Source organism: Desmodus rotundus, chromosome 5 (assembly GCF_022682495.2).
Source record: "Desmodus rotundus isolate HL8 chromosome 5, HLdesRot8A.1, whole genome shotgun sequence".
NCBI classification, from domain to species: domain Eukaryota; kingdom Metazoa; phylum Chordata; class Mammalia; order Chiroptera; family Phyllostomidae; genus Desmodus; species Desmodus rotundus.
The window spans coordinates 154589694-154601249 of NC_071391.1; the positions used below are offsets into that span (position 1 = coordinate 154589694).

The 11556-nt window shown below is 52.1% G+C and overlaps 1 protein-coding gene across 3 annotated transcripts; it reads right to left on the minus strand.

The window, feature by feature from the left end:
• Positions 1 to 836: 836 nt before the first annotated feature.
• Positions 837 to 10252, minus strand: FKBP1B (FKBP prolyl isomerase 1B). 3 transcript variants are annotated; one of them, XM_053925096.2, is made up of 4 exons: positions 10063 to 10252; positions 6647 to 6694; positions 2502 to 2614; positions 837 to 1171 (listed from the first exon to the last, which is right to left on the minus strand). In XM_053925096.2, exons 1-4 carry the CDS (start codon positions 10097 to 10099, stop codon positions 860 to 862), a joined length of 510 nt encoding a protein of 169 aa, XP_053781071.1. In that variant the 5' UTR covers positions 10100 to 10252; the 3' UTR covers positions 837 to 859. The 3 variants fall into 3 exon arrangements, with proteins under 3 accessions (XP_053781071.1, XP_053781073.1, XP_024408768.1); XM_053925098.2 differs by having other exon boundaries at positions 837 to 1490; XM_024553000.4 differs by having other exon boundaries at positions 837 to 1445; positions 10063 to 10248.
• Between the last annotated feature and the right edge of the window lie 1304 nt (positions 10253 to 11556).

Sequence of the window (11556 nt, forward strand, 5' to 3'; positions counted from 1 at the left end):
GAAGCAGCCGAGGTGATGTGGCCACATGTCATATATGACGTCATGAGTCTGGGAAGGAAACAGCACCTGTTCCCAGCCCTCCTCAACATGCGAGTCACCACTGACAGAATGACCCGCACTGCGTGTGAGAGCTGTGCCGACTGAAGGAACCTCAGCCACGGTGCCCCAGGCCCCTTTGAGGAGCACACCAGTAAGTGGGCTGATTTTAAAACCTACCGGGATTTCCGTGAGATGCTGTAAGTGCTGATTAAATGAAGCAATATAAGTGGAAACAATACAAATCATACATTATTCTCTGAAGTAATTCCCCAATGTAAGTTAGAGCGAATCCCGATGCAACTAAGCAGTTAATGTGAAGAGGAGCTCAGAATCACAGTGTTTTCAAAAGTAACTTCCCTGTGTGCATTAGCCTTTGGTTCGCGGGCCCACCGCGCCTTCATTTGTTGCAGATGCACCGAGTTCCTTCCTTTCAGTCGGGGTGAGGGCGGCTCACCCCTCTAAGTCCAAACAGCTACAGGTCGTGAGGTCACAGCGTGCTCAAACCCCACGGGCTGTGGGCTTTGAACACAATCTGTTCCTTTTGTTATTTGGAGGAGACTTGAGCCTGTGAGATGAGTGGAAGTAAGACCTACTTCACAGGGCTGCTTAGACGGTCGGCGGTAATTTTATTTTGCAAACAGAACAAGGCCCAGCATGCACAGTACTCACATTGCAATTTCGATATTTACTATCACTCTCCTGGCTACTTGGAAGGCTCCTGTCCACTCTTTCCCAAGGGTGACTGGCTTATGTGGTCCTCACAGTACTTCCTACCTACAGTAAGGATGGACAGGAACTTGTCAAGCACAGAGCCTTTATTTCACATGTCATTTCCAGGGAGGACATTTTGTAAGTCAGCAGCCAACAGTTTCCGAGAGAGGAAGTGACAGCACAGGTAACTGGCCCAAGTCCCTCGTGCACACCTCATGTCTACTACGTCTTGCGTCTGAGCACCTCGTGTGTCTGGCTTCAGTGAAGGTAAGGCAGTGTCGATTGTGCGAACAAGAAATCTGTTCTGCGGCCAGGAATGGCTACTGCATGCACACGCAAACGCACAGCCTGAAATGTTTCGATCTGCAACCGAAGTTTCCCCAAGCAGAGATGCACGTGAGCAGTGACAGACAACAGCGAGCTGGGCAGAGAATGGATCGTGTCATGGGGCGGTGAGGGGAGCGCACTGATCAAGAGCCCCGAGCGGGAGGAGCCGTCCCAGTGGCAGAGCAGGCCAGGAGGGGGAGCAGCCGCCATCTCCGGCCGCCTCCAGGTCCTTCCTGCCTTCACTCTAGGTTGAGCAGCTCCACATCAAAGATGAGGGTGGCATTGGGAGGGATGACACCGGGGTGGCCCGTGGCTCCGTATGCCACATCAGGGGTGCAGGTCAGCTTCGCCCTCTGCCCCAAGCTCATCTAGCAGGGATGGGGGCAGATGGGGAGAGGAGAAAGAGGACCCAGCTTGATTTAAAAGAAAAAGGTAAGGTAACTATGGCATTTCCTTAAACCATCCTTATGGCAGCCCTGCCAACCTGAGGTGAGTCTATGCCTGGCACACTGCAGTTGTGCTAGGAGCTGTAAGGGGCAGGCTCTGCCTCAGAATGGCAGAAGCTTGACTGCGGGACAGTTACTTCCACAAAGCAGTCTCAAATTCATTCATCCATCCAAGGAACGTTGCTGCCTGTTCAATTAGTGTGTGGCCCAAACACCTAACCATTCACAATCGCTCCTCGCTCCCTTCCGGAGAAACCGAAGGAGGGTGTCAGAAGAGCGCATGCGCGAGCACGCCACAATCCAGTAAGTGACAGGCAACTCATTAGGGGAGCGCGTTAGAGACCAGAGCCTCAGCAAGGTGGCGAGGGCTGGAAGGACCACTCTGGTGGAGCGCCCTGACTTCACGGACTCGGGGCTCGCCACGGCAGTCATCGAGAACCGGCCTGGCATTTGTGAGACTGGGAGGGACTGGAATAAGTGACTTTCCAATTCTGAATGTCTGACTCAAAAATTTAAATGGATTGATTAATAGTAGTGTATCTATGTTAATATCCTGGCGTTTACCATTGTACTATGATTATGTAAATGGTTAACATTTGGGGAAGCTGGGTAAAGAACATGGGAACTCTACTATTTCTGCAATATTTTTGCAAGTCAAATTATTTTTTAAGTTACAAAGAAACCCCACCTTGGCCTACCCTACCCCGACACTTCTGCTGCCTCAGGCAGGGACAGCTGGTTGCTCACGAGCCTCCCCAGCTAGTGCTGAGCAAACCTGGGGAGATGAACTTGGGATGAGAGCCCCAGTGACAAAGGAGTCATGCTGGCAACAAAAGGGATGGGGACTGAGACTCCATGGTGTGGCCATGCCCTGGCAGCAGAGTCAAAGCAAGAGTGGTCTGTGACCAGGTGGGGGGCAGGGTGTTGCACCCAGACCCCCAGGTCCGCAAATCCCCCATAACCAGGACTTCATCCTACCTGGGCTGCACCCTCTTCAAAACCCTTGATGACTTCCTGTTTGCCAATTCTGAACTTGAAAGGTTTGTTTCTGTCTCTGGATGAATCGAATTTCTTCCCATTCTGGAGCATTCCTGTGGAAGCAAGAATAAGGTGGGAAAGGGCTGTGGTCGTGCGTCCACTCCCAATCCAGGGTTGGCACGTCTCAAACGGAGTTCCTGTTCCGCACAAACTCCTCTTCCAGTCTTCCCCATCTTCGGTCCTGCTGCCCAAGGAAACGAGGACTCTTCCCTCTGCCTGAGCCCCACATACAGCCCATCAACAAGGCCTACATATCTTCAGAATCACCGACTTTCTCCCTTTCGGTTACCACCACCCTAGGGCCTCACCAGTCCCACCGTGTCTCCAGTGTGAGAGGGACAGCCTCTAACTGGTCTCCACCCCATTCTTACTCCATCCTTTCTCCACACTGCACCGGGAATGACTGTTCTTAAAACCATACTCGATCACAGTACTCCTCTGCTGCAAACACTGCAGTAGCTCCCCGTGGCAGAATCCAAAGTTCCGCATGGAATAGAGGCACTTCAAGATCTGGCTGTTGCCTGCCTGATAACCCTCTCTCTGCTCTTCCCTTCCTTCCTTTCCCTGCCCACCCCCATGTCCTATTCAAGTCACACCTTTCTCAAATACCTCTGGGCTTTACAACTTTGGGGGGCCACTTCCTCATCCTGGAGATGTTTTCCCAGGCATTTCCCCTCAGGTTGAATCCTTACCTAGTTTTTCCCCAACATGCAAAACCCAAAGGTCACAGTGAAGAGTATAAGGTGACCCAGCCAATCAGTGGTGGCCTCCAGAACCTAACAAATTAGGGCTGTTTGACCCTGAACACCCCAGAAGCTGTCCTCAGCAGTTTGGAGCATCCATTCCTCTAGCTGCACCTGCCTAGTTATCCCCAATACACGTCTCAGTCCAGCTGCCTAAGGCCCCAGAGCCGCTTTTCTATTCTCATCGGTGACTGACTCAAAGACCAGTCCTCCTGCAAATGATGGTGATACAGGTAAGACTTCTTCCTGCAGCCCCTGCACCACAATAAAAGGCAACTGAGGACCAAAGAAAGACCTGTCCTGTAAGCACAGAGACTAGATTATGACTTCGCCCTGGCAGTAACTCATTGTGTGAAGTTGCTGCCTTTCTCACGGCCTCAGCTCTGCCATGTTTAACACAGGAGGCCCGGCCCAGCTTAGTATCTGAGCATCTAGGACTCCTCTTCCTAACTCCTACAGCTGTACACAAGGGACAGTTTTACTACCTACTTTCTGTGCAGAATAAATAGGGCTCTTGCCCTGGGTACTAAATCAGGCAAAGGAGAAAAAAACCTATGGGTCCACAGATGGATACTAAGATCAAATACAAGTTCATGATGCACAGGTTGCTAAGATGTTCAGATACACAGCCGAACTCATGCGTGCTCACGCGTGTATGCACATACAGAAGAAAACTCCTGATGGCCAAGCAGATGGTAAGAAATATTTACATACAAAGATCTGTATATATTCACATGGACACATACTTGAACAAATACATATATGTGAAAGAGAATACATATATTGATCGGTTGCTTCTCATACGCGCCCCGAGCTGGGACCAAACCCACAACCCAGGCATGTGCCCTGACTGAAATCGAGCCAGAGACCTTCCACTGTGTGGAATGAAACCCAACCAAGCTGGTCAGGGAGAAAGGGTGATTTTTAAAAAAATTAATGTTGCTGTATTAACTAAATCCATATGGGGGGAAATAAACATTGACCCCTACTTCTTCCTCACACAAAAATCAATTCCACATGAATCAGACCTAAATATGAAAGATAAAATAATAAAGCATCTACAACATAAGTAGAAGAATATTTCCATGACCTAGGGATAGACAAAGATTTCTGAACACAAAAAGGACTAACTATAAAGGAAAAGATTGATGTGTAGGACTTCATGAAAATTAAGACCTGTTAAAAATATGACAACAATAAAGTAAAAAGACAAGACATGGCATGGGAGAGGTTTGAAATCGGTATAACCAACAAAGGGCATATCCAGAATACACAAAAATTCCTATAAATCAAAAGACAACCCATTTTTTTAATGGACAGAATTTGAGCAGACTAAAGAGGCTATTCAAACGGCCAAGAAGCACATGAAAAGCTACTCAAGTTCATGAGCCTTCAGGACAATGCAATTCAAAACCACAATGAGATACCACTGGACACCCAGACTGGGCTAAAAACAAAACAAAACAAAACTTGATAAAGCCAAGCGTTGATGAGGAGGAAGCAGAACTGGAACTTACACACCCCAGGTGGAAGTGGAAATTGGCACAACTACTTTGGGAAGCTATTTGCAGTATCTGGTGAAGCTGAGCAGGTATAACCCCGTGCCCTAACAATTCCACTTCCAGGTACGTCCCCAGCTGAAATGGGTACAGATGTGCACCAAAAGACACCTACCAGACTCTTCACATCATGATAACCAAAACCATGAACAACCCCAAAGGTCATCAACTGTAGAAAGGATAACTTGTAGTACAGTCGGTACAGTATATAAGGAACTGTGTAAGAATAAAGAAGAGCAACCACTCTGGATACGTCTCACAGACCTAACATCGAGTGAGATAAGGCAAACATAGATGGGTACACACTCTATGATTCCATTTACATGAGGTTCAAAACTGGGCAAAAACAATCCGTGGGACAGAAGTCAGAACACTGGTGACCTTCAGGAAGGTGCGATAACTGGGACGAAGAGGAGGGAGACTCCTGGCGGTGCAGGAAATGCATATGTTCTTCTGGGTGGTGGGTACCCAAGTGTGGTCACTGAAAAATTTCATGGAGCTGTTTGTCTTAGATTTATGTTCTCCACTGTATTTATATTTAATAAAAAAGTTTACCCAGAAGTCCTATATAATCTTCCACTGTGTTTGATGAGACAGTCCCTCTGCAAACTAGAGCCGCTCATGGCTGATATTAGCATTTGATGCATGTTGCCTGCTCTCTGTATGTATTGTGAAAAGTCTTTTCAAAAGGATGTTGTGGTCTCAGTAACTTGATAAGTACAGATCTGTCTGCAACATGTAGAGCAGATAAATCAATTACACAGGTCAGAGGCCCCAGGAGACTCATGGTAATTAGGCCACATCACCGGGAGATAAAGCACAGCTCCAGCCCACTGACGTCAGCGACCGGCAGCCCCGCAGTTGAGAAAAATACCCACACTATCTGCCTAGAATTAACCTGGCACTTCACACTGGTCCAGAGAACGCTAAAAATGGCCCCATCTCAATACATCCTAGGAATTAAACTGGCCTTGCTGCCTGCTAGGTGGCTGTCACCAGGTTTGCCACATTGGGAAGCAGGTCACAAGGCAGAACACTCACCCCCCTTGGAACAAACACCTGCTTGTGATATTCCTGCCAGCAGTCCTCAGGAACTCCATCTAGAATGTTCCTCTGCCCACCTGTCCTTCCTTCCAGCACCCTGCCGGGGCTCCCACAGCACCGCCATCACCCGCCCCTCACAGTGCATCAGAGCCTCTGGATGACTTGTCTGCCCTCTCCCACCCCCCACATCCCCAAAGAAGTGGGAACCCTCCCCTTTTCATCTCTGTACCCCTGGTGCCCCACACAGCATCTTGAACGCAGTACGGGCTCAATCACCGGAGGCTGAATTGAACAGCCTATTTCTGAAAAAGGAAAGGAAGTTCTGAGGAAGCCACCTCCTCTTCTCTTATAACACTGTAGGACGAAAAGCGAGTCTGCTGGCATGGTCAGGACTCTCTGCGCTATAAGAAGGGCTTTCCAAATATCAGGCAGAACCGGGCGTGCGGGGCTCCACTCTGCCCACGCAGAAGTAAGAGGAATGCAGCGGCTTGACTCCATTAGAGGCGGGCACCAAGGGTGGCTCTTGCTGGTATTAGTGGGGACGGGTTAACCTTGCAGCCCCTCCTTCATTCCCACAAGGTGGCTGGGAGAAGTGGGGGGTAGCTGGTCAGAGGAAGATCTGGTTGCCTTGGGCTTTGGGCCTGATGCAGGGGAGAGGATGTCTCCAAAGGGGAGTCTCAGGGGACAGACCTACCTTGGGAGGGGCAGGTCTGATGAGGGCTGGGGAGGCGAGGCCTACCTGTGTAGTGCACCACACACGTCTGGCCCTTCTTGGGGAATGTCCTTCCTGCAAGGAGACATGAGGGCAGATGAACAAATAAGGTATTAGGAAGTTGCCTGGGACGGTCAGGTGTGAGTGGCCCACCTTGCCCTCCATGCTAGGAAGATGCCCATGGCTCTGGTTCTGACTCTGTGCCTTGTACAAGCCAGATTAGATCCTTCACCTCTCTGGTTTGACTTTATTTCCTTGGGTTCCTCAACTCCACTCTCTCCTGGTTCTTTTCCTTTCTTTGATTGCTCCTTTTACTCTCCCTCATCCATTCCACAAACATCCACCGACAGCCTACTACGTGCCAGGCCTGGATGAGATTACAGGAACACAGAGCAATACATAAATAATAGATAATAATGTAGGGCGATGCTGTGATGAAAGATGAATAAACACAGTCATTCACAAATATTTACTGAACTCCTGCTGTGTGTGAGGCCTGGGCCTGGTGTGGGGGACACAGCAGAGACCACACAGGCAAGATGCCACTCTTTTGGAGTTTACATTCTAATGGAGGGAGACAAACAACCCTCAAATAAACAAGGTAATGATCGTTGTGATTAAATTCTCCAAAGATGAATTAAAGAGAGACGCAGTGGGCAGGCCGTTTTAGACAGGGTGGTCCAAGATAGCCTCTCAGAGCTGAGACCTGTGGAGGAAGAGGGGTCAGCAGGGGCACAAACTGTGAGGCAGGAAAGGAGCAGTGCATTCGCGGCATAGAAAGGAGGCCAGGAGACCGGGAAGAAGGGCGGTAGGAAGAGATGGGCGGGAAGGAGCCGGACCAAGCCAGGCCCCACAGAGCTGGATTTAATTCTAAATGCAACAGGAAGCCACTGGAGGGTTTCAAGCAAGAATGACCTAATCTGAATGAAGATTTTATAAGATCACTCTGACTGCTGGGTGTAGGGTAGACGGTCGGGCGCCTGTTGCAGTAATCCAGACAGGAAATCAATGATGGCTTGAATTAACTTGGTGGCAGCAGAGGAGAGAGCCAAAGAGATGGGAGATATATTCTGGAAGCGGAGCAGACAAGGCATGCTAATGGCGTGGAGGTGGGGTCCAGGAGGAGGGATGGTGGAGTGAATTCCTGAGATGGGGAAGACAGGGGAGGAGACGTTTGTGCGGGTGGCAATCTTGAGATGCCTGTTAGACATTTGAGTTTATATTGCAAGTAGGCAGATGGAGAGTCTGCACTCAAGGCATCGATTTGGGTGGAATTTAAAGCTGTGGGGCTGGATAACAATGCCTTGGGAGAGCTAACAACACGCCAACATTTAGAGGACTCTATGCGAACCCACAGAGGGGAGCAACCGACTGTGGGTGTCAGGGAACGCACCGGAGAGGAGATCACGGTTAAACTGCAGTCTTAAGAGATGCGTAGTTTGCCAGAGGAAGTAAAGGGAGATAATTTGGGAACAGCGAAAAGCACCGTCAAAGGCCTCGAGTCAAGCGTAGCAGGAGCCCATCTGCTTCACGGCTGTAATCCTAGGGCCCAACACACAGTACATATTCAATAAATATTTGCTGAATGACTGGTGTGTTTAACAACTTTCAGGCAGCTTGCTAAAACTGGGGGGAAAGTTAGTAGTACGGGTAGGGACTGATAGTGAGAGATGAAACTCTAGTGTGGAAGGTAAGAATAGGTTATCTCACCATCTGTCTGGAGAAGGAGCTGGAAGATTCACTAAACTATTTTATGCCTGGGGAGAAACATGATTAGAAAGGCATTTTAAAGAGTCCTCAGGCGGTGGTACAGAAAATGAGTAGGAGTGAGGTGGGAGGCCAGACGGAGGGCAGGGAGGTAGGACTGGAGGCGGGAAGACCGATTTAGGGACTGTGGAGAAATCCAGGTGAGAGGTGATGGTGGCCTGAACCAAGGCAGGGGACGGAGCCCAGAGATACTCAGCAGGAGGACCTGACAGGACTTGGTGTGGGGCTTAGCCAAGAGAGGCATCCCCGGCACCACGGCATATGTGCTGAAATACCAATTGGTATATTCCCCTCCTAGGTGTGGCATGGCGGTCTGGCCCGTTTGTGCTTCCTTGAGTCAGGGTTTTAAACTGGGCTGGAAGCAGAAGGCCGGGCTCCTCCAGGTTTTCCCTAAGATTCTAATCCTCCTCAGAGAAAATGCCCCTCATCCCTGGCCAGAGATAGAGGATGAGGGGGGAAACTCTAAAAAGCGTCTTTGAGCCAGAGAAGGGAGACAGCTCTCCAGCCACCCGGCAGAGCTCTAGGGCAATGCCCTGGAGGTAGGTGACAAGGCCTCAGGGACGTGCTTCCGGGAGCCAGCACCAGAGTGCTCACTGTGGGCAAAGAAGCTGCAGACACCGGTGAACCTGGGTAAAGCTGGGGATTTTAGGGACCACTGCCTTTCAATAGGGAGATAGCCTAGAACCAAGAGGCCCTCCAAACTCCTGGGGTGGGGTCGGGGGTCAGTAATGTCTGACATAAAGTTTGCCTGCCAAATCCTACGGAAGTGGGGGTTCCAGTCTGAATGAAGGGGTGTGTGTGTGTGTGTGTGTGTGTGTGTGTGTGTGTGTGTGAAGAAATGAGAGATAGCTAGCTATTCCTTGCACATCCAGGGCCAGCTATACAAGGGCGACGCCTGGGATGTCTGGCTTGGGGAAGGAGTGGCGCTAACCCAAGAGGCAGGGAACAAGGAGCACAGAGGGGAGCAAGTTCTGTTTTGGACTTGCGGACTTTGAGGTGTCGGCGTCCAGGAGGAGATTTAGCCGCAGCTGGATAAATGGACCACCTGGAACTCAGATCGGAAGTCTGGGCCAGAGGCTTAAGTTAGAAAGCCATCGGTTTGCAGACGACACTGAAAGCCAGGGGAGCGGACGGGATGGCCAGCGAGGTTGAGTGGGGCGAGGAGGATAAAGCGAGATGCAGGGCCGGGGAGGGCAGCTCCCTGCCTAGACTGGCTGGGTCCCTAGAGCGCCTCACCGCCCAGCGCGCACCCGGCGGAGGCAGCGCTGGAAAGGGATTGCCTGGGCAGAAGAGCCCCCCAAGCACGCCCTTTCCCCTCTTCCAGGGCTCACCCGGCAGGGCAGGAAAAGCGGGGCTAAGACCTGGCCCTGGGAAATCAGTAGTAGCGGATAACCGAGCGGTTCCAGCCACAGCAGCCTGCGGCCTCTGGGGCGGAGGCGGGCCGCAGACCCCCGCCTCCCGGCCGCCGCCTGCGCTCCCCTAGGTGAGCCGGCGCGGAACGGACAGCAGGGATCGTCTCTTAGACCTCCAGCGATCCAGTCTGGGGTCTCCTCCGTGCCGCCAGCCTAGGCCCTCCCCACGTTCGGGCACCCTCCGCGCCAACCCCGAACCAGACCCTCATCCGCCCAGCTCCGCCTCGGGACCCGTCCTCGTCCCCCCCGCTCCGCGTCCGGTACCGTCTCCCGGGGAGATGGTCTCGATCTCCACGCCCATCGCGGTCCCACTGGCCCCGCCTCCGAGGGTCCCCGCTGCTGCCCCGACCGCGGCTCGTCTCTGGCCCCGGCCCGGCTGGCGCTCCGACTCGCCTCCCCGCCGCCACTGCAGAGCCGGAGGAGGTGCGGCGGCGGCCGGGACCTGCGCGGGGAGGGGCCGCGGGGAAGGGGGCGGCGGGGCGGAGCGGCGCGGAAAGGTGGGGTCGGCCGGGGCGGAGCTCGGGGGAAGGGAGCCGGACCCGCGGCTCGCGAGCCTAGCCAGGCTAATGACCACGGACCCGAGGACTGGGGAGGATGCTAAGGGAGGCATGAAGTCTTCCTCGCACCCACCCACTCGCCCGTCTATCCATCCCTCCACCCCTCCGAGCAACACGCATTTAACTGCTCTGGGGAATCCACTCGAGGCTACAGACCAGGGGAAGGCCAGCAACTACAGCGGCGCTTTCACTAGCCGCGCTCATTGATTGACAGGAGGCTCAGAGTGTCTGGAAGCGCCAGAGACGCGACCTGCCCGAGCTGGGCTGCCGGCATCTGCAGAAGCGAGCTGGGGGGCTGGGGGGGGGGCAAGGTTCATTGCAGACCCTTCTGCACCCTCTCTAAGCCCCTGCTCAGCCTCGCCGGTCGCTCTGCCCCACGCGCGGGTGGGTTCCCACCTTTCAAGGCAGTAGCATCAAGGGAAACGATTGAATGAAGACAGAATCGCTGCCTTCGAGGAAGGAAACCCGGGCAGTAAATCCTCAGCTACTGCGTGGAGGGCTCCGCGCTGCGGGATGAATGAATGAGTTTGGCCTTGTGTTCCTCCGTCACCCAACAGAGATCCAGGAATCTAATAAGATTTTCGAAAGAAGTAACATTTGCTTGTAGAATGAGTGGGGCTTCGAATTTCTTCCTTAAATTTTGTTTCTAACTCTTCCTTGCATTGTTCCAAAAAGCACGCGAAGGTATGATTCTCACAGGTGGCGCAAGGGGTGGCCCCGAGCCTCCCAGGAGTGTACCTGGGTCTAAAGGAGCCTAGCGACGCACTGCTAGTTCATGGGCTACGGCCGTGGGCAGACACTTTTGGGGTACGCGTAGAACAGGGGTGTGTCACTGGAACAGATCCATGGAGTGGCTTCAGTGGAATGCACAATATTTTGTATTTTTCTGAGAAAATGTTATCATATTTTAAAGAGGTCCTCGACTCCTTCCTATCCCTGACTCCTCATCCTCCCCCCAAAAAAAGTTAAGAAATTGTGTTGATTCTTGGGCTCTTGGACTTCTTAGACTAGGAGAACGGATAAGCAAAGGGGGAAGGCGCTAAACCTCTTAAGAGAGGGAGAAATTGTGCGTGGCTTGCGATCGGGAGTGTCACCGAGACTACAACTCCCAGGGATCTGTGCGGCAAAGCACGAGCTTATTAGCCGTTGGGACGGACACTCTATTAACATGACACACACAGAAACCAATAGGAAGACAGTA

Coding starts and splice junctions, on each gene's coding strand:
- FKBP1B (XM_053925096.2), bottom strand. CDS start 10,099: ATGGGCGTGGAGATCGAGACCATCTCCCCGGGAGACG. Junction 2,615..6,646: donor GTGTGTGGTGCACTACACAG/GTAGGCCTCGCC, acceptor TTGCTTCCACAG/GAATGCTCCAGAATGGGAAG. Junction 1,172..2,501: donor TTGAAGAGGGTGCAGCCCAG/GTAGGATGAAGT, acceptor TTCTCTGCCCAG/CTCGCTGTTGTCTGTCACTG.